Source organism: Pseudopodoces humilis, chromosome 28, assembly GCF_049639895.1.
Source record: "Pseudopodoces humilis isolate 2021_Gansu_Grassland_sample_001 chromosome 28, ASM4963989v1, whole genome shotgun sequence".
NCBI classification, from domain to species: domain Eukaryota; kingdom Metazoa; phylum Chordata; class Aves; order Passeriformes; family Paridae; genus Pseudopodoces; species Pseudopodoces humilis.
The window spans coordinates 2,255,462-2,279,145 of NC_142227.1; the positions used below are offsets into that span (position 1 = coordinate 2,255,462).

The following is a 23,684-nucleotide window of genomic DNA, read 5'->3' on the forward strand; positions in this document are numbered from 1 at the left end:
GGGGCGTGGCGGAAGTGCGGCCGGACGGTGGCCGGGACGGGGGTGTCTGTCGGTCTGTCCGCGGTGGCGGGGGTGGGAATCAGGGGGCTCTGTCCGTGTGCCCGGGGGGCGGAGTGGGCCGGTTTATCTGTGCGGGGCTGGGGCTCTGTCTGTCTGTCTATCTGTCTGTCCAGCGGCGAGGGCAAGGAGAGATCTGTCCGTCTGTCCGTCCGTCCGAAGGACGGGAGGGGGAGGGGAGTCTGTCAGTCTGGGGGGAGTGGGATCGGTCTGTCTGGCAGGGAGGGCAGCACAGGGGATCTCTGTGTCTGTTGGGGGTGGGGGGGGGTCAGGTGTCCGTCTGTCCGGAGGGGAAGGTGGGGAGGGGGCGTCTGTTTGTCCATCCGGGGGGACAGTGAGGGGGGGCTCTGCCTGCTGCGGGGGGTCCGTCTGTCTGTCCAAAGGGCAGCACAGGGGCTCTTTGAGGGGGGTATAGAAAAGGGGAGCTGTCTGTCCGTCTGTCTGTCCGTCTGTCTGTCTGTCTGGGGTGGGGGCAGCGCGGATCTCTCACCCTCCCCTCCCCTCAGCCCTTCCCCCCATGAGCCTCCCCCGGGATGAGCTCCAAGGCCAAGCGGGTGCTGCCCACCCGCCCTGAGCCCCCCAGCGCGGAGCAGATCCTGGCCGACGTGCAGGGCACCCACCCCACCGACCCCATCTTCATCCTCCCCGCCGAGCCCCCCCAGGAGCCCGGCCCCGCTCCAGGTGAGCCCTCGCTGGGGGAAAGGGGGGGCGTGGGGACCCTTCCCCAACCCCGCTGAGCCCCGGTTCTCCCCGCCAGGCTGCCCCGAGCCCGCGGCCGAGGAGCGGGAGCGGCTGTACCGGCAGATCCGCTCCTACGTGGGGATGAACCAGCGGCTGCAGCGATCCCGGGAGCAGCTGCGGGAGCGGCGCCGGGAGCTGCAGAGGGTCGGGGAGGCGCTGGACCGCGGCATCGCCGAGATGAGGCAGAAAGCCTTCTGAGGGATCGTAGTGGGTTTCCCTTCCCCAAACCGGAGCATCCGGATTTGCCAGGACAGCCCCGGCTGTGCCACCCCAGTGACTTTTTCTGCCAGGCCAGCACGGCGGCGCTTTCCTGGTGCTGGAATAAAGGCTTGTACCCCTCCTTGTGCCCCTGGAGCGGCTGCCATGTCCCCCGCGGGTGGCGCATCCTCTGCTCCCTACGACTTTTCCCTCTGGTACTTCCCCGAGGATCACCGCATCGCCTCCCGCATCGCGGAGCGCCTGAGGCAGGAGGGATTTCGGGGCTTCACCGAGCACCAGGACCAAGTGGCCGGGACATCCGTCATCCTGTCGGCCGTGGAGGCCATCAAGGCCAGCCGCGTGGCCATCCTGCTCCTCTCGGCCAAGTCCGTGGGCGACCGGTGGTGCCAGCGCGTGTCCCAGTGGAACCTGTTCTGCAACATCCAGCAGCGCGGCCCCAAGGTGGTCCCCGTGTGCGTGGGGGTGACCAGAGCCCAGGTGCCCCCGTTTTTGCAGCACCTCGTCCCGCTGGAGTACCAGAACGAGTTCTTCTTCCAGCGGCTGCTGGCCAGCCTGAGGTCCCGCCCAGGGAGCGGGGCCAGGGGGGTCCCGGCCAAGGGGACGCCCTGAGGGACCACCGGGGGGGGGGCTGGGTCGGGGGCCAGCACGGCCCCACGGTGTGAAAAACAATCCTGTTTTGCTAATAAAGGTGATGGGAATGGGTCACCCGGCGCTGTGGGCTGGCATAAACCCCCATTTTTGAGAGCTGGAGGTGCCGCTTTCTGTCTGTCTGCAAAGCCGAGCGCTGGAGGGGCCCTGGGTGTTTCCCACCCCGGCAAGTGTTACCTTGTGGGTGCTTCTTCCCCTTCCTGCCCCCCTGAGCGGGATCCGTGCCCCGCTGCTGCCCAGCCCCGCCGTCACTCGCCACCTGGGGCTCCTCCAGCTCGGCAGCAGCGCCGGAACACGCGGAGCAGGCGGGATGGGGGCGAGGGGCTGCCTGGGGCCGCCGCTGCTGCCGCCCCTCCCTTGGGGTGAGCACCGGCCCGGGGGGTCCGGCGTGGCCAGCGCGGGCTGGGGGTCACTGGCCGGGGCTGTGGCAGGTGCTGGTGGGGACAGGACTTGGTTCCAGCCATCGATCGTCGGGGGACACGAGGCCAAACCCCACTCCCGGCCCTACACGGTGTCCCTGCAGCTCGGGGGGGGGTTCACGCCTTCATCAGAACCCATGATCTGCTTCCAGGGGCGGCACCCGCCAAGGGGAGCGTTTGGGGGTCCAAGGGCTACAAAGTTCTGCCCACCCCGAGCCCGGGTGCGGGGGGCTCCGGGGAGGATGTTCACCCCGAGCAGGTGAGTGTCACCCTGGCCCCCGTCCCCCGGTCGGGGTCCAGTCGGGGGGCCCGCTGGTGTGCGGGAAGCGGCCGGCGGGGGCCGGAGTGGTGTCCTTCAGCAGCCGGGAAGCCACCGACCCTTTCAAGCCGCCGATGGCCACCTCGACCGTGAAGTACAAAAAATGGATCCGGAAAACGCTGCGGAGGGGCTGCGGATCCAGGACAGACCAGACACCCCTTCCTATTTACACAGGTTGTCTTTTAATTGGGAATACTGCCCAGAGTCTGGTAAAATAACATCCTTAGTACATAGATACAGTGACGGTGAGCGGAGCCCGGCAGAGCCCGGCGGGATTGTCGGTGGAGGAGGGGATGGCGGTGGCTCGGACCCCGGGGGCCGATGCTGGCCCTCCTGCCGCCTCTGCGCTCTGTTACAGCACTCAGGGGGTGCTGCTCCTGGGATTTTCCTCCTTTTCTTCACTCCCGGCTGCTGGTCCCTCCATGCCGGCCACTGCCAGGGCAGGGGGGCTCCTGTGGGCACCGGGGTGTGCCCGTCCCCACGACCCCAGTGCACATCCCTGGGGACCCCCTGCATATCCCCACGGTCCTGGTGTCTCCCTGGCCCCACAGTGTGTCCCCAGTGCAACAACCCAGAGCCCCTCGCTGTGTCCCCACAGCCGCCCAGGCGTGTCCCCTGCATGTCCCCATAGTCCTGTGTCTGTCCCCCGTGGCACTGGGATGGGCTGGGGGCACAAACCTCACCCCATCCAAAGCAGGGAGCGATGGTGTAGGACTGGGAGGTGTCCGAGGGCTCTGGGACCACCTGGGTTGGGGGTCCCTCTGCAGCCCACCCCACTCCCAGGGCTCGAGGCACTTCCCACACACCCCAGTCTCGGCACCTGGGCCCGGCTGGCAGCAGGAAGAGGGGTGTCCCCGGGGTTTTGGGGCTTGTGGGCGTAATCCAGTCCTGGGTGGATCCATGTCCACATCCACAAGGACACAGCGGGATCCTGGCTGCGAGCCGAGCTCTCCTGCCCTGGGGTTGGGAGGCTGGGGGGCTGTGGGTGAAGATTGGGGACCCCAGACCCTTTCCTGGGGGTTGGGCATCCCGGTGCCAGCTCAGCACCCTGTCCCCTCCCAGAACAGCCCCCCAGCCTGGTGACAGCACCCTGGGATGAGCCCATCGGGGCCCGGGCCACCCCCACGAGCCCTGCCCGGCTTCTCCTGCACCATTTCCTCCCGTCACCACCTCGGACCGGCACAGGTGACCTGGCAGCAATCAGGAGCTTCCAGCAGCACAAACCGCGGTGCCGGTCCCCATCTCCCCCTCCGCAGCCTCTCCCCTGCGTCCCTTCCCCTGGTAATAAATGAGCCGGAGTTGGTGCCAGACCAGCCGGAGCGTGTGGGGTTTTCCTGGCATGGGATGTGCCGTGTCAGCTCCCCGGAGTGTGGGATCAGACCCTGCGTGAGCAGGATGGGGGCACAGGGGGACACGGCCCCACCTCAGCTTGTCCCTGGATGTCCATGGATGGGAGGAGATGGTCCATGAGAACCAGCCCCAGCTCGGGGTGTCAGACCCGGAACGTTCCCAGTTCTGCCCAGTCCTTTCCGCTGGGAATTGTGATGCTCCAGCACAGCAAGACCCCAGCCGGGGCCAGCAGCAGGTTGGGGTGACTCCCTGGTCCCCAGCTGTCCCATATCCCCATGTGTGTCCCCAGCACCGTCCCGGCCAGCTCCCGTGGGGCTGGGGATGTCGCAGGACCCTCACTGGGGCATCATCAAGCTTGGATTTTCTCCACCGCCTTGTCGGCCACCGCCGTCACCGCCATGGGGCTGGGGACGTAGTTGAAGGGGGTGACACGGGCGGCCTTGCTGGGGGAGCCGTGCCGGCTGCCGGGGAAGGTCCCGGCGGGCGCCTCATGCCCGAAGGAGATGGGCAGGGCGGCCTTGGCGGGCGCGGGGGCTTCGCCATCGCCGGTGACGCGGGGGTGCGGGGGTCCCTCGCGGCTCTCCAGCGTGGGAGAGGTGCTGGAGTTGGTCTTGGAGGTGGCGAAATCCTCGGTCTGCACCACGGCGTCGCTTGTCTTCCTGGGCGTGCCGGGGGTACCGGGGCTGCCGGGGGGCTCCTCGTCGCCGGAGCCCGCCAGCGGCAGCGCGGAGGAGGGCAGCGTGCTCTTGAGGATGTGCGGGATGTCCTCGTCCCGGATCCTCCGCCACGTGCCCTTCATCACCACCACCGGCGGCTTTCCCGGCGGCCCCCCGGGACCCCCCGGTTCGTTCTGCCGCCGCCGCGCCGCCGCCTCGGAGCGCACGGAGGACGGGCTGGCCGCCCGCCGGGCCACGCTGATGTTGGGCGAGGATGAGTAGCGCTTGAAGGGCTCGGCCGAGGGCACGCTGGTCTTCACCGGCAGCCGGGACGGGCTCTCGGAGCTGGTCCGGCGCGGCGGTTTGACCCCGGCCGCGGCTTTGCCGCCGGGCTGGGCTCTGGGGATGAGCGGCCGCTGGCCGGGGGTCGCCGGTTTGGCCGCCTTGAGCTCGTCGCAGCGGGAGGAGCAGAGGAACACGGCCGGGAGCGCGGTCCGGCTGCGCTGGGGGGAGCCCCGGCGGGGCAGAGAGGTGGCCGGCGGAGCCGGGGACAGGTCGGAGCGGTGCCGCAGCAGCAGGCTGGAGGATTCCTTGATGAAGGTGAGCTGGCGCAGGAAGCCGGAGCGGTCCGAGTCGCTCCCGCTGGAGCGGGCGGATGACATCCGCACCAGGTTGAGCCGGCTGCCCCCCGGGCCCCCGGGCCGAGCCTTGGAGCCATCGACCTGCTCCTCCAGCACCGGCATGGCCGCCCGGCCCGGCAGCACCTTCCTGCTGGGCTTCTGCATGAAGGGGATGCGCACGGGAGACTTCTGCGTCTTGGACTGCTTGGGAGCCGGGGATTTGGGGGCCGGAGCTCTGGCCGGGGGTCCCGGCGGGGAGGAGGAGCCGCTCGCCTTGCCCGCGGCAGGGCCGCCCTGTTTGGTGACCTGGGAGGGCGACGGCAGCTTCTTGGGGGCGTGCTGGGAGGGCGTGGAGGTGCGGGAGGAGCCCGAGGAGGGGGGGCCTTTGCCGATGCGGGCGGGCGGGGTCGTGCTCCTCTTGGGCAGCGCCAGCTCCGCGGTTTCGGGGGCTTTGCCCAGCCGGTGCAGGCTCCGCGAGCGCTGCTGGCTCAGCGAGAGGTTCTTGGCCGGCGGCGCCTCGGTCTTGCCCGCGGGGGTTTTCTTCGGGGTGGCCCGCGGGCTGGGGGCATCTTTGGCCAGGCTGGGCATGTAGATGACGGTCCTGCCGCGGAAGACCACGGGCAGGTTGGGCACCGGCTTGGCGGGCGCCGGGCTCCGCTCCGCCCGGGAGCTGGCGCGGCCGGCGGGGCGGGCACCGGCCGCGTCCTTCCGCTCCGGCCGGGCCTTGCTGTCCCTCCTCGTCGCCTCTCGGCCCGAAGCGCTGCCGGGCCGCTGCTTCTCCTGCCTGCCCAGGGAGAGCTGCAGCGTGGAGCCCACCGAGAGCCCCGACATGAAGGACAGGATGGAGTCGGACTCGGAGGAAGGCTCCCGGGACAGGGAGGCGGCCGCCTGGTGAAGCCAGGTGACGATGGAGTTGGCTCCCTCCTGGATGGCTTGCCACTCCACGCTGTCCAGGTCGGAGCCCCGGTCGGAACCCGCGTCCTCCTCGGGGTGATGCCTGGTCTCGGCTTTCCGCTCCCTCCCGCCGGCTCCCGGCGCCTTCTGCTTTCTCTCCACCAGCCTGCGGCGAGCCGCGGGCCGCCGGCGCTTGGGCATGGCCGAGCCGATGCATTTCTGCAGCAGATCATCCTCCGAGTTGAGGCTGGGGGAGCTGGGCGAGCCCTCCTGCGCCTGCCCCACTGCAGCTGACCGCGGCCAGGTGGCTTTGCCGCAGGGCTGGCCCCGCTCCTCGCCCTCGGAGAGGTTGGCGTCGCTCAGGGAGCTCATGGAGGAGCTCAGGGAGTAGCACGGCGGCGTCTCGTCGGCGATCAAATTGTTTTGAGGCTTCGTCTTCGCCGGACGGGGACCGGGCTCGGGGTCCTTTTGAGGGACGGAGCCTCCCCAGCGCTCCCTCCGTGGCGCCCGGCCGGGCTGGGCTCTGCTGCCGGACTCGTCCCTTCCCGCCTCGGGCAGCTCGTCCAAATCCGGATCGTAGAAGCAGTAGACGGCTTCCTCCGTCGGCGTGGTGTGGCACAGCGACTGGAACACCACCCCATCCTCCAGGGCATCATCCTTCCTCCCGGGGGCTCCGCCAGCCCTGCCCACCCCCAGCTCCAGGCCGGCTGCGCCCTTCGGGAGGGTCTGGCCCCGCTTCCCCTCCGCCCGGCCCGGCCCCGCTCTGCCCTTCCCGGCGGAGCTGAGGCGGGCGGGGGCCGAGCTGCCGGAGGCGGCCCTGCGGGCCGGGATGGTGCCGGGCTCCCGACGCCGCTCGGGCAGGGGCTGCTCGGCCTCCTCGCCCGCCGGGTACCGCAGGGTCTCGTCGCTCAGCGAGGCGGCGCTGGAGAAGTTGACGGGGGTCCCGTCGGCCGAGTCGGTGAAGGAGTCATCGTCCTTGAAGAGGTCGCGGGCGGTGGCTCGCAGGTGTTTGGGGACGCCGGGGTGGGCGTGGGCCGGCACCAGCATGTACACGGGGACGTGCAGCGGCTTCTTGGTCTGCGGGTGCAGCACCTGCCCGGACAGCAGCGAGGTCTTGACCTTGCGGAAGCGGGAGGGCATGGCCGAGCTGATGCACTCCTTGAGGATCTCGATGTCATCATCATCGGGGGGCTCGGGGCGCTCGGCCCTTCGCCGGCCCTCCAGGTACCGCTCCTCCCGCCGCTCCTCCCGCTTCTCGTGAGCCGCGAAGTTCAGGCTGTTCTTCTCCGGGAAGGTGGGAATCAGCTTGAGCTCCACGTCCTTCTGCACATAGTGCTCGTGGAGGGGCAGGGCGCTCAGGCTGGAGGCGCACGAGAAGTTCTCGTTGGGTTTCTCCACCGTGAAGTAGACCATGGAGTCCAGGTCCTGGGGCAGCTGGAAGCGTTCCTTGAAGTCGGTGATCTCCATGAACTTCTTGACGTTGTTCTCCCACTGGATGTTGAACTGGCTGGTCTCCTTCTCCGGCTGGCAGCCCAGCTCGAAGAGGGGAGTCTTGCTGCGGCTGGGGGGCATGGTCTGCCCGGGGCTGTCAGGCAGCTCGCTGGGGCTGATGGTGCCGCTGATCATTTCACTGCACGGGTCGCTCTGGATGGAGCTGGCGATGGAGGGGCTCTCGAAGCTGCCCAGGGAGCTGACGGAGCTGCAGCGGCTCATCACCAGCGGCGTCTCCTGGATGTAATTCTCCGAGGAGCTCGAGGGCGTCAGGTCCTCCTGGCGCGAGGGCGAGGCCTCCCGCAGGAAAACCTTGTCACGCTTCGGGAAGGGGATGGTGATGGGCTGGGAGATCCCCACCGGTGTGGTGGGACCCGGATCCTTCTCCTTCTCCTGCCTCCCATCCTCCCCTTCTCCCTCCCCTTCCTCCATCTCCAGGATCTCCAGGGAGGAGTCGCTGTCCAGGTCGTTCTCGCTGTGGCTCTGCCCGTCCAGCACGTTGTCTGCCGAGGAGAGGGAGGACAAGGAGCTGCACCGGGAGAAGCAGATTGGGGTGTCCTCCACCGAGTACTTCTGCACTGACTCCTGCTCCACCGAGGCCGGTGGCTGGGCCGGCAGCTTCTCCGGGATCTTGCTCAGGGGCTCAGCCGCCTGCAGCAGCGCCGGGGGGAGCCAGGCTTGCTTCCTGCCCAGGAGGGAGGGCTGGTGGCCAGCGGCCGTGCTGCTCTTGGCCAGGGTCTCGAGCATGGGCACGTGCTGGTAGGACGGAGAGAGCTTGATGGTGCGAACATGGGGGTCGGTGGGGGGCTTGGTGCCCACCTCCTTCTTCCACTCCGTCTCCTTCTCCGGCACCTTGGGGCTGGGGAAAGTCACCACCTTCTTGGCCCGTTCGGGCAGGTCCCGCTGCTCGGGTTTGTCCTGCTCGGCCGGGTCCCGCGCGGGGGGCTCGGCCCGCTCCGGTTTGCCCAGGATGCTCTTGAGGTCGAGCCGGCTGGGCCGCTTCTGGTAGCGCTGCAGCTCATCACGATAGTCCAGGAAGGCGGCCCTGGGGCAGGGCTTCATGTGCTCCTTGGTGCAGTAGCCGTCGCTGGTGCTGCCGCTGTTGAGGCTGTCGGTGCTCAGGCTGGTGCAGGCCGTCTTCAGCCGCAGCAGGGTGTGCGCCCGGCTCAGGCTCTCCCGCTTGGCGAAGCCGCCGGCGTCCGACAGCCGGCATGGCGAGCAGGACTGGGCGCGCGCCTCGTGCCCGTCCTCGGGGCCGTACTGCCAGTCCAGGCAGTGGTCCTCGGAGCTGAGGCTGAAGCTGTCGTCAGAGGAGTTGTGCATGGTGGAGATGTCCTCCACCAGCTTGTCGATCTTGGCCACCGTGCTGGAGATCTTGTTGGCCAACTTCTCGGCGGCCAGCGAGACGTCATCCTCCGGCAGCGGCGGCTTCTTGGGCTCGGCCGCCTTCCCGCTGCCGTCCTTCTCCGGCTCCGGGCAGCGCCGCTGTGCCAGCGCCCGCGGCAGCGCTTGGCCCTGCAGGAAGGAGGAGTTGAGGAACATGGAGAGGACGGAGGCGCTGGCCGTCTCCACGCCGGTGGAGATGTTGGGCACCTCGTCGTCGTCAAAGCAGCCGGAGTCGGAGGCGTAGTCCTTCACCAGGCTCTCCATGTGCCGCATCGGCTTCTTGGCGCTCTGGCCCTTCAGGCTCTGCTTCTCCATGGTGTCGAAGGTCTCAGCCAGGTGTTTGGCGTCCAACTCGGCCTCCAGCGCCTTCTGCTTGCGCATGTAGAGCGAGGGCATGCAGGAGCCTGGCGACACCACGGCCGCGTCCTTGTACTTGGGGGGCCGGTTGGTGAGGAGGTTGCGCAGGGCGGCCGCGCTGCCCATGGCGATCATCTTGTGCTTGGAGTGGATGAGGTTGCGGAGCATGCTGACCGCCCCCAGGTCCCACAGCAGCTCCTGGTCGCGGGGGCTGCGGGCAGACAGGTTCCAGAGGGTGCCGCAGGCGTTGCTGACGATGGTCAGGCTGTGCGAGCGCAGGTGCTGCAGCAGCGTCTGCAGGCAGTTGTGGTCCCGGAGCACCTGCCTGGGAGACAGAGGGGACCCCCCGGCCATCAGGATGGTCCTGGACCCCCTCCCTGCCCCATTCCAGGGGTGCAAGGTGACCCCACCCCTGCCCAGCCATGACATCCCCCCAGTGTTGTCCCTGGGGTCTGCAGTGCCCCTCATCCTGCAGCACACCCAGCCATGGTATCCCCCAACACCATCTGTGGAGCCCAGGGTCCCCCATTCCCATCCTACCCCCAGCCACGGCCTCCCCCAACACCATCCGTGGTGCCCGGGGTCCCTCAGGTGTGTCCCCACCCTGCAGTGCCCCTCACCTGTAATCCTCCCGTGTGGCCACGAGGCTGGAGACGTTCCTGAGGATGCCGCCACCGCTCTCGATGATGGCCAGGGAGTTGCTCTGGCACTTGTAGGTGAGGGTGCTGACCAGGAAGCCCAGGGCCCCCTCCACCCCGCAGATGGCCGCCTTGTTCTCCGTGCTGTGCGCCGAGAGGTTCCACAGCGCGCTCAGGACGCTCTTCAGCGTCGATTCCTGTCCCAGGAGGGGACACACGACTCCTGTCAGCCCTGTCTGGCCACCCCCTGCCCCTTGTCACCTGCCCCGGGGGGGCACACACCCTGTCCAGCCACCCCCCACCCGCTGTCACCCCCCGGGCTCACCTTGCCGGCGTGCAGGGCACAGCGCGTCAGCCCGGTGACGCTGCCCACCTCCCGCAGCACCTTCTTGCTGTTGATGTCAGCGCGCCAGGAGAGGTTCCTCAGGATGCTGGAGACCACCTGGAGGGGCAGGGCAGGGTGAGTGGGCACAGGGACTGTCCCTCTACCTGTTCCCCACCCCAGGGAGCCCCACCAGCACCCACCTGGTGCAGCTCCTCGCTGTCGGAGCCCAGCTGAGCCACGATGGCCTCCATGCAGCCCCTGCGGGAGCACAGCGTGGCCTGCGGGGAGGACGAGGGTGGTGAGGGTGACGCTGTGACCCCCAGACCCTCCTGAGCCCCCCCGAACCGCCGCCCCCCACCTTGTTGACCACATCGCCGAAGGTGAGGTTGGTGAGGGCCATCCCCGCGTAGCGCCGCAGCGCCAGGTTCAGGGGGTCGTTGGTCATCTTGTGCATCTCGTAGTCCACCTGCAGCAGCTCGGCCACCGCCTGCAGCCCACCTGTGGGGCGAGGCAGGGGTCGTTTGGGGTTCCCCCGCCTCCAGCACCCCGTCTGGATGCGGTGCAGAGGGGAGGAGCCCCCTCCCCGCGCTCACCCAGCTCGTTCATGGCCCGCCGGTACTCCTCATCGAAGGACAGCTTCATGATGGCACAGGTGGCCTGGCAGATCTGCGGCTCGATGGGGACTGGCACTGCGGGGGGATGCGGCTGAGTCCCCTGTGTCACACACGGCGCTCCCAGCCCCTCCCAGCCCCCTCCCAAGCCCTCCCAGCCCCCTCCCAACCCCTCCCAGCCCCTTCCCAGCCCCTTCCCAGCCCATCCCAACCCCTTCACAGCCCCCTCACAGCCCATCCCAGCCCCTTCACAGCCCCTCACAGCCCATCCCAGCCCCTTCACAGCCCCCTCACAGCCCATCCCAGCCCTTCACAGCCCCTCATAGCCCATCCCAGCCCTTCACAGCCCCCTCACAGCCCATCCCAGCCCCTTCACAGCCCCTCATAGCCCATCCCAGCCCCTTCCAGCCCCTCCCAGCCCATCCCAGCACACACAGCCCCGGCCCGCCCGTACCGGCTCCCTCGGGGCCCCGTCCCCCATCCCGGCTCTGCATCTGCAGCCAGTCCCAGCAGGTCTCCGAGTAGGAGCGGATCTGCTCCAGCACGTGCAGCACCCGCATCTCCTTCTTGGCCTGGCCCTCGTCGGGCTGCGAGAAGACGATGTTGTGCAGGGCGGCGTTGGCTCTCATGCGGGCGTCCTTGGCTCCCGTGGGGCTCTCGGGGGGCCCCGGTTCCCCGTCGGAGTCGTGCAGGATCTGGATGAGCAGGGGCAGGCAGCCCGACTTGCGCATGGCCAGGCAGCTCTCCTGCGAGCTGGACATGGCCAGCAGCGTGCGGGACATGTCCTCCTTGTCCCGCGTGGCCAGCATGGACAGCAGCCAGAACACCACCTCCACCTGCGGGGGACACACCGGGGTCACGCTGCGCCCCAGCCCGGCCTCAGCCCACCCCGGCCGGGCTCCGCCTGCCGCCCCTCGCACCTTGGTGTTGCCGCCCTCCTCGGGGTGGGTCGGGGGGTCCAGGCTGCCGTCCCCCTCCATGCCCGGGACCTTCCCGCAGAGCTGCAGAGGAGGGGGGAGGTGGGGAGGGGGCTGCATTGCAGCCCAGCCCCTCCCCACTCCCCTGCCACCCCCTGCGACTGCCACATTTTAAGGGTCTATTTTAAAGGTCTATTTTAAGGGTGTATTTTAAAGGTCTGTTTTAAAGATCTATTTTCAGGGTGTATTTTAAGGGTGTACTTTCAGGGTGTATTTTAAGCTAAAACCAGGGGTGTTTGGGGGCGGGTGTGGCTGCTGCAGCCGCGGGCTCAGGGAAGGGAGAGCGCGGGCGGTGAGCGGGTGGGCAGTGGGGAGGGGGCTGGGACCTGCGGGGTGATGGAGGGGTGGGAATGGGGCACTGTGAGGATCTGGGGGTGTCTGGGGGTGTCGGGGGGCCGCGGGTGCTGCCACGTGGGGCTGTGGGTGGCGGTGGGAGGGGGTGGTGATGGCACCGCGTTGATGGCAGGGCTGTGGGTGACAGTGGGACAGAGGCAGCCTGTGATGGTGACAATGGTGAGGCTGTGGGTGACAGTGGGACAGTGGCAGTGGCAGGGCTGTGGGTGACAGTGGGACAATGGCAGCCTGTGATGGTGACAATGGCAGGGCTGTGGGTGACAGTGGGACAATGGCAGCCTGTGCTGGTGACAGTGGCAGGGTTGTGGGTGACAGTGGGACAATGGCAGCCTGTGCTGGTGACAGTGGCAGGGTTGTGGGTGACAGTGGGACAATGGCAGCCTGTGATGGTGACAGTGGCAGGGCTGTGGGTGACAGTGGGACAATGGCAGCCTGTGATGGTGACAGTGGCAGGGCTGTGGGTGACAGTGGGTCCGTGGCCATGGTGGGGCAGTGGGCGGCCGTGGCGATGGTGATGGCAGACGATGACGATGGTGGTGGAGCCGTGGGTGACAGTGGGACGATGACAATTGGCTGTGGGTGACACTGGCAGCCCATGTCGATGACGGTGACGATGATGATGGCACGCTGCCCGCCCCGGCGGCTCTGTCGGCGGCAGATGCCGCGGGAGCCCCCGCGCCGCCCGCCCGCCATGGCCTACTTCTGGTCTCCATGGCAACTGCCCATTTCACGGTGCCCGAGCCTCACAAAGCCCTGGCTGTGCCGGTGGGGACAGCGCGGGGACAATGGCGGGGGGGCCGTGCTGGCCCCCTCCTCCTCCATCCCCGGCTCCAGCCGGGAGCAGGGACAGCCCGGCCCCGCTACCTGCGGCTCCGGCTGCTGCGCCTTGTCCTGCGCCTCCATCAGCTCCTTGTCGATCTGCTCCAGCCGGGATGCCCGGATCTGAGGGGGCAGAGAGAGGGGCTTGGAGAGGGGCTGGGACCCCCCAGAACCGCAAGAAATGGGAGGGAGGGGTGTAAGTGTGCACGGAACGGGGTGTGAGTGTGTGAGGATCTGCTGCAGGGTACCCAGAGCTGCTCATGAGGGTGCCGAGGGTTGCTCCCATCAGTCTGGAGCCCCCCAGAAGCGGAGCAGGGGGAGTTTGGGGGGTGAAGGGCCCGACCTGTGCCCGCTGCACCATCTCATCGGCCGTCCCGAAGCGTTCCTCCATCAGCGAGCGGATGTGCTGCGCCTCGAACTGCAGCTGCTGCCGGATCAGATCCATCTGCATGGAGAACTGGGGGGCACAGGGGGCGGCGTGAGCGGGGCAGGATCCCCGTGGCCTGGGTGGGGGGACACAGGGGGTGCCCCCCACTCACCGTCTCCACGTGGGGCAGCTCGTCCAGGCGCGTGGCCAGGCTCTGCAGCTGAGCGTAGTACCAGACCTTCTCCTTCTCCTCCTTCTCGATCTCCCCCAGCAGGAAACACCTGCGGGGAGGGGAGGACCCCCGTCAGCACAACCCCCGGCCCCCCCAGCCCCTTTTATCCCCCAGCCCATCACCTCTCGCGGTCCAGCTCCTCCAGCATGCGGAAGGTGGCCCTGCCCAGCTCCCCGGGGCCGTCCCGGTGCGAGGCGGGGGCCGGCGGGCTCTCCTCGGCGCCGCGCCCTGTGCTCATCACCTCCGGGGCGAACTTGAGGTTGTAGAGGCTGGTGATGTCCATCTGCAGGGCTGGGGATGGGGACAGCGCTGTCAGGGTGGGCTCGGGGGGGTCCCCTCCTCCCCACCCTGCCCGGGCACCCACCTTTGAGCTGGTCCAGCACCTCCGTCTGCCCCGAGGACACCATGACTCGGGCCTCCTGCTCCAGCTTGCCCTGGAGGTGCTTCAGGACCTCCTAAAACAGCGATGGAGCCGTTGAGGAGGGGGAGACGTGGATGGAACCCCCCCATTCCGGGGTCTTTGCCCCGTCCCCAGCCGGGGCTGTCCCCACCTTCATGTCCGAGGTTTCATTTTCCAGCTTGGAGAGGTGGTTGGAGTTGTCCTCCAGCTCCCGCCGGAGGTGGCTGTTCTCCTTCTTCAGCGCCTCCACCTGCCGCACCAGCTGGTCGTACGAGGCGATGGAGCCGGACATCTTCACCTCCTCCAGCGCCTGCGGGGGGTTTGGGGGTGGGCAGCACCCGGGGGGCTCCCCAGCACCCTCACAGCCCCCCAGCACCCACCGCCCACCTGGGACCACGGCACGGAGCTGGGCGCCCCATCACCCGCGCCCCCCGAGCCCTGAAAGAGCTGGTGCCCCCCAAACCCCCCAGAGGGGCGTCCCCGGCTCAGGGTGGGGGTCCAGCGCCGCCCCCCCGTCAGGCAGAGCCCCCCCAGCCCCCCCAGCCCCCGCCTGGTTCCCACCCTCCGCAGAGCTCCGCTCTCCGCTCCCTTTGTCTCGCTTTTGTCTTCTCCCGCTCCCAACCTTCTCCCGCTCCGCTCCCTCCGGCTCCGGGGGCAGCCCCGGCCTCTCCCCCGCCCCCCCCGCTCCGCTCTGCCCCCCCCAAACCCCCTCAGCCCCCCCAGGCACCCCCAGCCCCCCCAAACCTCCTCTTGCCGCAGCGCCCGCCGCCCCTCGCACCTGCCCGGGGGGTGGGGGTGTCACACGCCGCTGTCACACGCGGGGAGGGGGGGCCGGGGACCTCTCCTCACCCCCCCAGAGGGTCGGGCCGGCAGCGGGAGCTCCACTGCCCCCCGGTGCCTTCGTCAGCCCCGCGTGTGAGCGGGGGGAGCAATGGGGGGCAATGGGGGGGCTGGGGCTCCCCTCTTCCCCCACATCCCCCCTCCACAGCGGGCCAGGGGGGGCAGCGATCGAACCTCCCCCCCCCTCCGGCTCTGACACCCCCAGATCTGCCCCACGGCGGCTCCCTGGGACCCTTCTGCTTCCACGAGACTTTTTGGGTGTCCCAGCACCCCCTTTCCAGCACAGAGGACCCACAGAGGACCCAGCAACCCCCCAAGGCCCCATCGATGTCCTTCACACCCCCAGGAGCCATCCCAGGCCCCCCCAAACCGCTCCTTCACCCCTGTGCCCCACAGTGGTGGGGGAACCCCAAATCCTGCCCTGTGGGTCCTGCTGTGGGGTCTCTCCCTCCCACCGCCCAGATCTGCCCCTGATTCCCAAGGGAGACAAAAACCCCACGGTGTCAATCCCCCCCCAGCTGCCGAAAACTCCCCCCCGGGAGAGAAATAACCCCGGGAGGATGGGACAGGAGAGGGTGGGGAGGGGAGGAAGGGTGGAGGTGTGGGATTCGGGATTCGGGATGCGGAATTCGGGATTGCAGGGTGAGGGATGCAGGAACACGGAATGCGGGATGAGGGATGAAGGATTCTGGATGCAGGATGAGGGATGCGGGATGAGGGATGCGGGAACACGGAATGCGGGATGAGGAATGTGGGATGACGGAGGCAGGGTGAGGGATGTGGGATGATCGGTGCAGGATACGGAATATGGGATGCAGAATGCGGGAGGAGGGATGGGGGATATGGACCGCAGGGCAGGGGCAGGGGGAGTGATGGATGCGGGGTACGGGATGCAGGATAATGGATGCAGGATGCGGGATATGGGATGCGGGATGAGCACGGCCTGCTGTTGCTATGGCGACAGTGATGGGGGAGCACAGGCGGTTCCCGGCCCTTCCTGAGGACTCAGACATGGAGGATGGATGGGGGTGTTCAGCCCTGCAGGGGATAATGGGAGCCGGGGGCTTCCACTCCTCCAGGGGAACACGTTCCCCCCTCCCCAGCACCCCAAACCTGTGGGTACCCACCCAACTGCTCAGTCAGGGCCCCCCCTCCCCTGGGGGACCCCCACCCTGGAAGAACTCTGGGTGCTCCGGCTGCCCTCCCGGGATATTCGGGGGGTTGATGGAGGGGGGAGCTGAGCTCTGTCCCCCCCAGTTCCTGGCAGGGCCGGCCGAGCGCAGCGGCCGCAGCGGCGCCGGGATCTGCAGCCTGCGGGGAGGGGCTGGAGCCGCACCTGCATCCACGGAGCGGCGAGACACAGCGGGAAAGGGGGGCCAGGGCTGCGGGAAAGGGGGGCCAGGGCTGCGGGAAAGGGGGGCACAGGGCTGCAGCTACACTCCAGCACCGTGATGGTCACTGTCCCCACAGGACCCGGTGTCTCCCCACGGGCTGGATCCCAAGGGTGGCCATGGGCTGACCCTGGGGAGATGTGACAGCTCGGAGTCTTGGGTGTGTCTCCTCCAACCCCCAAAATCTGCCTCTCACTGCTGAGGGCACCCCAGGACTGGCTGAGGCCACTGGTGGGGCCTGGATCCATCCAGCAATTTCCTGGCAGGGCAGATGCTGCAGCAGATGAAGCAGCAGCTGCACTGCCCAGCACACCCTGCTGTCCTCCACACTGCCCACCCCACTGCCCACTGCCCACCCCAGTGCCCACAGCACTCACTGCCCACTGCACTGCCCACGGTCCCCGCTGCCCACCACCCCACCGTCCTCCGCATTGTTCACCACCGCAGTCTCACCACACCTTGGCCTGGGCAGAGCCTGGGGAGCCCTGGGGGTACCCCAAGCTCCCTGCACCCCTCGGCTCATTCCAGCCTGGCAGCAGCTCTGGGGACAAGGCTGGGGACAGGGACCGCAGCCATCAGCTGAGTGCAGCCACATCGCCAAAGCCACAGCTGAGCCCCCGGCCGGCTGCGGCTCGCCGAGCCCCCGGGACATTAAACAAACACCGTGTTGTCACCAGCCCGAGCTGATCGACTCGACCCCGGGGACCCCCAACCACAGCAAACCCCCCCAGAGAGCACAGCCCCCCCCATCTCGAGCCTGCACACTTGGGGCACACGCAGGGACACGGGGACCTGGGATCTGTCACCCTCTGCTCACACAGCACCGACCCCTGCAGCCCCCGCACACACACACCCCAACATCGTCACCTGGGGATGGCTGTGGGGCCCTGCTGGGCGAGCACTGGGGTCCCCAACACCCCCAGCACAGCCCCCCCCACACTGCAGGGCCCCCCTAACCTCCCCCACGCCCCAGGGCGAACGCGCTCGGGCCAGCAGCCACCTCCCCATCCCCATCCGGGGACACCTCCGCCCGGGGACACGGCACCGGGACCCTTGGGGTGCCCCCCGGGCGGGGTGGACGTGCTGGTTTAGAGGCCGAGGTTTCTGAGGGACCGTTTAGGGAGGTGGATTTGGGCTGCGGGTTGGTGGGGAGGGTTTGGGGTGCTGGTTTGGGTGAGGTTTTGGGGCTCCAAGTCGGGGGCTCAGCCGCAATCCCCGGCCCAGCCGCTCTGGGGGAGCAGCGGGAGCGGGGGGGGCTCTGCGGGGAGCCGAGCTCGCATCGGGGCGAGGGGAGCTGCTGTCACCCCAGGGACGATCCCCCCGCCTCTCCCCCGGGATGGAGATGGGATGGGAATGGCGATGGGAATGGGGAATGGGGATGAAGGTGAGAATGGGGACGGGTGGTGCTGCTCCATCTTCCCCCCCTCCCGCGGACTCCCCGCCGATCCCCGGCATTGCCCGGCCTTTGTCCCTGCAGGATGCGGGGGATAAACGCTGCCCGACCCTCCCGATTCGCCCTGAAGCCCCTGATCGGTTCGGAACCCTCCTGTCCCCCAATACCCCTTGGTCCCCCCGATCCCGCGGGACGGAGCCGCGCCCGCCGCAGGATGCAGCGCAGCCAGGGCCGGGGGCATCCCCGCCGCGGGGAGGGGGCGCAGATCGGGGCCCCCCCGGTGCATCCAACGCCCCGCAAGCCGACACCGCACCCCGATCCCCCCGGCCCCGCCGTGCAGCTCCCCCCGCTTCCCCCCATCCCCGGCGGCTGCAGCGGCCGGAGCCGCCGGGACCCCGGGGGGCCCGGGGGGTGCGGGGGGCAGGTGCGGCCGTACCTCATCCCCGGCGGTGCGGAGCGGTGCGGAGCGGTGCGGAGCGGTGCGGGGCGGTGCGGGGCGGTGCGGGGCGGTGCGGGGCTGGGCGAGGCTCCGGCGCGGCCCCGAGCAGCCGCATCCCGCCCCCGCCCCCCCGCTCTCGGTCGGGATTTTCCAGCGGCGCCGCCGCCGTTAGAGGGCGGCACCGGGGGCTCCCCGCGCCCCCCCCGGCCTGTGCCGGGCGGGGGGAGACGGGACCCCCGGGGAGGGCTCCGTTCCTCTCCGTCTGCCTCTTTTCCAGCTTCCGCAAGAACGCCGGGATCTGCCCCGTCCCCATGTTCCGGAACGCACCTGCCGCTCCCGACCGGACCGGTCCCTCCAGACCGAACCTGTCCCCTCAGACCGGACCGGTCCCTCCAGACCGAACCTGTCCCCTCAGACCGGACCGGTCCCTCCAGACCGAACCTGTCCCCTCAGACCGGACCGGTCCCTCCAGACCGAACCTGTCCCCTCAGACCGGACCGGTCCCTCCAGACCGAACCGGCTCCCCCGACCGAATCTGTCCCCTGCGAGCCGCCCGGTGCCGTCCCCATGTCTTTGGGGACCTACCCAAGGTGTGGCTGAGCCCCGATGTCCCCCCCGCCATGAGCGGGACCCCCGCCATGGCCCCTCTGCACCGACCCCTCCCGGGACCGTGGCTGCTGCCATGCGCTCAGGCCACTGTCACCCACCGAGGTCACTGTCACCCACCGAGGTCACTGTCACCCACCTCCCTCCCAGCTGGGGTGACCTGGTCCTCCGGTCATCGCCTCCCAGGGCTGAGAGTCCCCACACCGCCCCAGCTGGACAGTGACCACAGCTGGAGTGACCACAGCAGGACAGTGACCGCAGCTGGAGTGATCACAGCTGGACAGTGACCACAGCTGGATAGTGACCGCAGCTGGACAGTGACTGCAGCTGGACAGTGACTGCAGCTGGACAGTGACCACAGCTGGAGTGACCACAGCAGGACAGTGACCGCAGCTGGAGTGATCACAGCTGGACAGTGACCACAGCTGGATAGTGACCGCAGCTGGATAGTGACTGCAGCTGGACAGTGACCACAGCAGGACAGTGATCACAGCTGGATAGTGACTGCAGCTGGACAGTGACCACAGCTGGAGTGACCACAGCAGGACAGTGACCGCAGCTGGACAGTGACCACAGCAGGACAGTGATCACAGCTGGAGTGACCACAGGTGGACAGTGACCACAGCAGGAGTGACCCCAGCCCTCTTCCCCCCACGGCCACCAGCGGGAGGGAGGAGGACTCTCAAGGTCGCATTGACTGAACAAAAAGGGACCCAGAGACCTTCCCTGAAGGACAAATGGCCCTGGCACCACTGGCCACGGGAATGGGATGCAGAGGGACTTACAGAGCTGGAGCTGGGCCCCAAGGGACCCTGGCCAGCAGCAGGGACAAGCCAGGACCACCCTGGGGACAAACGGTCCCTCTCCACCGATGGCTTCACTGCAGGATGTGGCACTGGTGATGAGCATTGGGCTCATTTGGCTCAGTTCAGGGACAAAACCAGATCCATCCAGGATCAACTCCTCTCACCTTCCCTCCCATCATCACCCTCATCCCTGAGAGCATCCCCCAAAACACATCCCTCCCTCCCAGCCTGAGCTGCCACGCCCCAGTTCAGCCCCCAGCCGATGCCACTCGGTGACTAAGAAATAATGGTCTGGGGTTTTGACATCAGTGATGGGCCTTGGCAGCTTCTCCTGGGACTCAGGCTGGTTCTGAGCCCTGGGAACACCCCTGACTTCCCCCAATTCCATATTCCCAGCGTTTGTATTAACAAATAAAGTTAAATAAATGGAAATGCTGTAAAAATTAAAGTGCCATTCCCCACTTCCCAGAGAAGAGCAAGGAATTTCATTCATTTACTAAACCCACATGAAGATTTGTCCGCTGCAGGCGCTGACAGAAAGCAGTGCCAAAAAACCTGGGAATACTCAGGAAAACATCCAATCATGGTGGAGTGAGGAGTTTAACAAACCCCAGCCCCCCACCCTGGGAACAGAGAGTCAGGAGACAGACGGATCCAGGTGGAATTTCTTTATTTACACTGGCAGAGGCTCCCTCCCGGAGTTACTTGAGCGGGATGAAGCGGGAGGAGTGGGTGGCACCAATGCCAGGCCGACCGTGCTTCACCGGCTTGTACGTGATGGAAAACTCACCCAGGTAGTGGCCGATCATCTCGGGCTGCAAGGGGAGAGATCCGTGCTGGGGACAGTGCCAGGGGGCACAGGGACATCCCCCTCCCTCCCATCCCGGGGCTGGCAGGAGCCTGGCACAGCCCGTTATTCCAGCCAGGGTTATTCCAGCCAGGCTCCTCCAGTGGTGCCAGAGGGGCTTCCCCAGCTCTGCCCCTCCCAGAAGAGGTGACGTGGGAGCCACAGGAGCATTTGTGCCCTTCCAGGTGGGATTTAATGCCAGACAGGAGCATTTAATCCCACTGGTGGTATCAAGTGACACGACCCTGTGGGTAATTCCACTCCTGGGAAAGATCAGGGATCTGTTTCATCCCCGAGTGGTGCCAGCAGGCTGGGAGCCAGGGCTGAGCACATGCTCACTCCACTGCAATTTCAGTGCTTCAGAGACAGTGCTCCAGGTGGACACTCTGAGCCAGCCCTGCTCCAAGAAGGAGCCTGAACCCCCAAGGATGACACCTCAGGTGTCCCTCTGAGCCAACCCTGCTCCAAGGAGCATCCTGGAGCTCGCAGCATGACACCTCGGGTGTCCCTTTGAGCCAACCCCGCTCCAAGGAGGAGCCTGGACCCCTCCCAGACACAGGGAACGAGCTACCAAGAGAGAAGTGAGCACCCCAGACGCTGAGCTCAGTGTTCCAGCCACCTGCCAGGCCCCAGCTCACCTTGATCTCCACCTGGTTGAAGGTCTTGCCGTTGTAGACACCCACCATGCTGCCCACCATCTCGGGCAGGATGATCATATCCCTCAGGTGGGTCTTCACCACCTCGGGCTTCTCCATGGGCGGCGCCTCCTTCTTGGCCTTGCGCAGGCGCTTGAGCAGCGAGTGCTGCTTGCGGCGCAGGCCCCGGTTCAGGCGCCGCCGCTGCCGCGCGCTGTACAGCTGCATCAGCTGCTCGCTGCCAAACGGGGACAGGGACAGTCAGGGGACACCCCAGGGACCCCAAACCCAGCCTGGGCTACAGCACCAGGAGAGCCCAGAGGCCCCACAGCCACAGAGGTACCCAGACAGAGCATGGGGTACAGCCCCAGGAGATGCCCAGGGACCCCAAACTGAGCCTGGGATATGGCCCAGGGACACCCCCAGGGACCCCAAACTGAGCCTGGGATATGGCCCAGGGACACCCCCAGGGACCCCAAACTGAGCTTGGGATATGGCCCAGGGCCACCCCCAGGGACCCCAACCAAGCCTAGGGAACAAGGCAGGGACAACCCCAGAGTTATCCACACTGAGCCTGGGGTACAGCCTCGGGAGACCACCAGGGACCCCAAACTGAGACTGAGGAACTCCCAGAGACCCCACAGCCACAGAGTTGTTCAGACAGAGCCTGGGGTGAAGTCCCAAGAGATTCTCAGGGCCCCATACCCAATGATATTACCTGGATTGAGCCTGGGGACATCCCCAGGGACACCAGACAGGGCCTGGGGTGCGGCTCAGGGCCCCCAAACTGAGCCTGGGGTACAGCCTAAGGACACCCCCAGGGCCCCCAAACTGAGCTTGGGGTATGGCCTGGGAGACCTCTGGGAGCCCAAACTGAGCCTGAGGTACAGCCTGGAGAGATCCCATAGACACCCCCCAATAACAGTGTTACCCAGAACAGGCCCAGGGAACCCCACCAGCCACAGTTGCCCGGACAGAGCCTGGGGTACAGCCCCGGGGACCCCAAACTGAGCTTGGGGTATGTCCTGGAGAGACCCCCCAGTGCTCCCCAGCCAGCGTTACTCAAACCGAGTCTGGGGTACAGCCCCAGGGGGGACCCCAGTGCCACTGTGTTACCCAGACTGAGGCTGGGGTACAGCCTAGGGAGACCCCCGGGGACCCCGAAATAACAATGTTACCCCACCTGAGCCCGGAGCACGGCCTCGAGCAGCTCCAGAGACCCCACACCCACAGCATCACCCGAACGGAGTCTGGAGCAGGGCCCCGGGACCCCACACTGACGGTGTCACCCACTGAGAGATTTTAAACAATCCAAAAAGCAGCTGCTGAACGCCCGAACCTCCCGTTATTGCCGCTGGTTGAACACAACCTGAGGATGGGGCAGAAGCAGCTCCCCGACCCCCAAAGCCCAGCCCGGGGGGCTCCCCAGCCCTTACTAGGACATGTCGAGCAGCTGGTCCAGGTCCACCCCGCGGTAGGTGAATTTGCGGAAGGTTCGCTTCTTCTTCTGCTCCACCTCCGCCTGTAGCGGGAGAGGGGGGTCAGGGCAGGGGGACGCGGAGGGGGATCAGGGGATTCAAGGCCGCCCGGGCCCGCGTTCCCCGCCCCGCACACGGAAAGGCCGCGGCCCCACCGAGCCCCGCTGGGCGCCCAGGCCGCTCCCTCCCCTCAGCCCCGATCCCGCCGCGCTGGGCCCCGTCCGGCCCAGGCACCCACGGCCCCCGCAGCGCCCCGGGGAGGCGCATTCCCCGTCCCGCAGGGAAGCCCCGAGCCCCGGGCGGCGCCGCCGCGGCGGGCGAGGCCCGGAGGAGGCGCGGATGGCGGCGGATGGGGCTCGATGGCGCCGGCGGGGCCTACCCCGCACCCACCATCTTGGCCGGGGCTGCTCGGAAAGGCCGGTCCCGCGCCGGAAGCGGCGAATCTCGCGAGAGCGGCGCGGGAGGAACGGGCGGAGAAGCCGCGCCCGAGCAGCGCTTCCGCCCTCACTGCCCTTAAAGGGGCCGCAGCCGCCTCCAGGGACACCGCGGGGACACCACGGGGACACCTGTGAGGGACGGAGCCTCCCCTTTCCCCCTGAACCTGCCCCTCGTGATCCAGGGAATCCTCAGGTTCCAATAAATCCGCCCCTTCCCGCTGGCCCAGGGTGGAACCCGCACGGCAGCGCCTCAGGGAGGGCCCGGACCCCTCAGCCAGCCCGGGCCCGAGCATCCCGCACCTGCCTGGGGCCACCTTCGTCTTTCACCGTGACCCTTCATCTTCCCACGGGAGGCAGCGGCTCTGCGGCTCGGGGCAGGGCAGAACCGGCTCGTTCGGCACAGGTTGATCCGGTTTGGCCCCCGGCTGAATGTTCCAGATCTAACGGGTCTGGAAGAGCTGGTTCTGCGCAGACGGGATCCAAATCCGAACGCTTTTATCCCAGGAGAAGGTAAAGCTGCTGGGTGTTCTCCAGGCTCCAGGGAGGTGCTGTGCCGTTTCCGCGGTGTTCCACACTCCTGAGGGAGTGGAGTTGGTGTCAGAAGTGACACCTGCACGAACATCGCTGGAGCAGCTCCTGTTCCAGCAGGAATTCCGAGCTCGGAGCGCCACGAAGATTCGAGCCCAGAAGATTCAGTGAGTGGAACCAGATCCACACAAAATACCCTCTGAACTGATGCGAGTCCTGCCAGGAGCGACCCAGTGACCTACGCATCCCAACCCATCCCCAAATCCACCTCATTAACAGTGATTAATTAGACCAGATGGGCTCAGGAGCACAGACACAGCCCCCAGTGAAGGATCCATGGGCAGGATTTGGGGCTGCCCTTCAGCCAAGGGACACTGTGACCTCGGGGAGATCCTTTCCCTCAG

General features: G+C 67.5%; 3 protein-coding genes across 5 annotated transcripts; 1 reads left to right on the forward strand and 2 right to left on the reverse strand.

Annotated features, from left to right (window-relative positions):
- Position 1: 1 nt before the first annotated feature.
- On the forward strand, positions 2-1,722 carry C28H19orf25 (chromosome 28 C19orf25 homolog). Of its 2 annotated transcripts, none has more exons than XM_005531177.3 (3): positions 2-52; positions 564-738; positions 815-1,722. In XM_005531177.3, the coding sequence occupies exons 2-3, from the start codon at positions 591-593 to the stop codon at positions 994-996; spliced, it is 330 nt and encodes a 109-aa protein (XP_005531234.1). In that variant the 5' UTR covers positions 2-52; positions 564-590; the 3' UTR covers positions 997-1,722. The 2 variants fall into 2 exon arrangements, with proteins under 2 accessions (XP_005531234.1, XP_014115393.1); XM_014259918.2 differs by having other exon boundaries at positions 27-72.
- Positions 1,723-2,562: 840 nt separating this feature from the next.
- APC2 (APC regulator of Wnt signaling pathway 2) lies at positions 2,563-18,058 on the reverse strand. Of its 2 annotated transcripts, XM_088067823.1 has the most exons (17): positions 17,953-18,058; positions 16,990-17,001; positions 15,964-15,980; positions 14,032-14,190; positions 13,845-13,935; positions 13,603-13,771; positions 13,421-13,529; positions 13,225-13,338; positions 12,927-13,004; positions 11,652-11,732; positions 11,186-11,567; positions 10,714-10,809; positions 10,479-10,618; positions 10,321-10,398; positions 10,121-10,237; positions 9,778-9,992; positions 2,563-9,482 (listed from the first exon to the last, which is right to left on the reverse strand). In XM_088067823.1, exons 1-17 carry the CDS (start codon positions 18,056-18,058, stop codon positions 4,103-4,105), a joined length of 7,344 nt encoding a protein of 2,447 aa, XP_087923949.1. In that variant the 3' UTR covers positions 2,563-4,102. The 2 variants fall into 2 exon arrangements, with proteins under 2 accessions (XP_087923949.1, XP_087923948.1); XM_088067822.1 differs by lacking the exons at positions 15,964-15,980; positions 16,990-17,001 and having other exon boundaries at positions 17,941-18,051.
- A 1,950-nt stretch (positions 18,059-20,008) lies between these two features.
- Positions 20,009-22,788, reverse strand: RPS15 (ribosomal protein S15). The gene is made up of 4 exons (XM_005531179.3): positions 22,706-22,788; positions 22,274-22,359; positions 20,841-21,075; positions 20,009-20,170 (listed from the first exon to the last, which is right to left on the reverse strand). Exons 1-4 carry the CDS (start codon positions 22,706-22,708, stop codon positions 20,057-20,059), a joined length of 438 nt encoding a protein of 145 aa, XP_005531236.1. The 5' UTR covers positions 22,709-22,788; the 3' UTR covers positions 20,009-20,056.
- Positions 22,789-23,684: the final 896 nt, after the last annotated feature.

What these genes read in the sequence shown, in the direction of transcription:
- C28H19orf25 (XM_005531177.3), top strand. Translation starts at nt 591, where the DNA reads ATGAGCTCCAAGGCCAAGCGGGTGCTGCCCACCCGCCCTGAGCCCCCC. An exon ending in GGAGCCCGGCCCCGCTCCAG is followed by an intron (nt 739 to 814) that starts GTGAGCCCTCGC and finishes TCTCCCCGCCAG; the next exon opens with GCTGCCCCGAGCCCGCGGCC.
- RPS15 (XM_005531179.3), bottom strand. An exon ending in CAGCTGCTCGACATGTCCTA is followed by an intron (nt 21,076 to 22,273) that starts GTAAGGGCTGGG and finishes CCCGTTTGGCAG; the next exon opens with CGAGCAGCTGATGCAGCTGT. An exon ending in TCAACCAGGTGGAGATCAAG is followed by an intron (nt 20,171 to 20,840) that starts GTGAGCTGGGGC and finishes CTCCCCTTGCAG; the next exon opens with CCCGAGATGATCGGCCACTA.
- APC2 (XM_088067823.1), bottom strand. Translation starts at nt 18,058, where the DNA reads ATGCGGCTGCTCGGGGCCGCGCCGGAGCCTCGCCCAGCCCCGCACCGC. An exon ending in GAGGAGCTGGACCGCGAGAG is followed by an intron (nt 13,530 to 13,602) that starts GTGATGGGCTGG and finishes CCCTCCCCGCAG; the next exon opens with GTGTTTCCTGCTGGGGGAGA. An exon ending in GCCACACGGGAGGATTACAG is followed by an intron (nt 9,483 to 9,777) that starts GTGAGGGGCACT and finishes TCTGTCTCCCAG; the next exon opens with GCAGGTGCTCCGGGACCACA.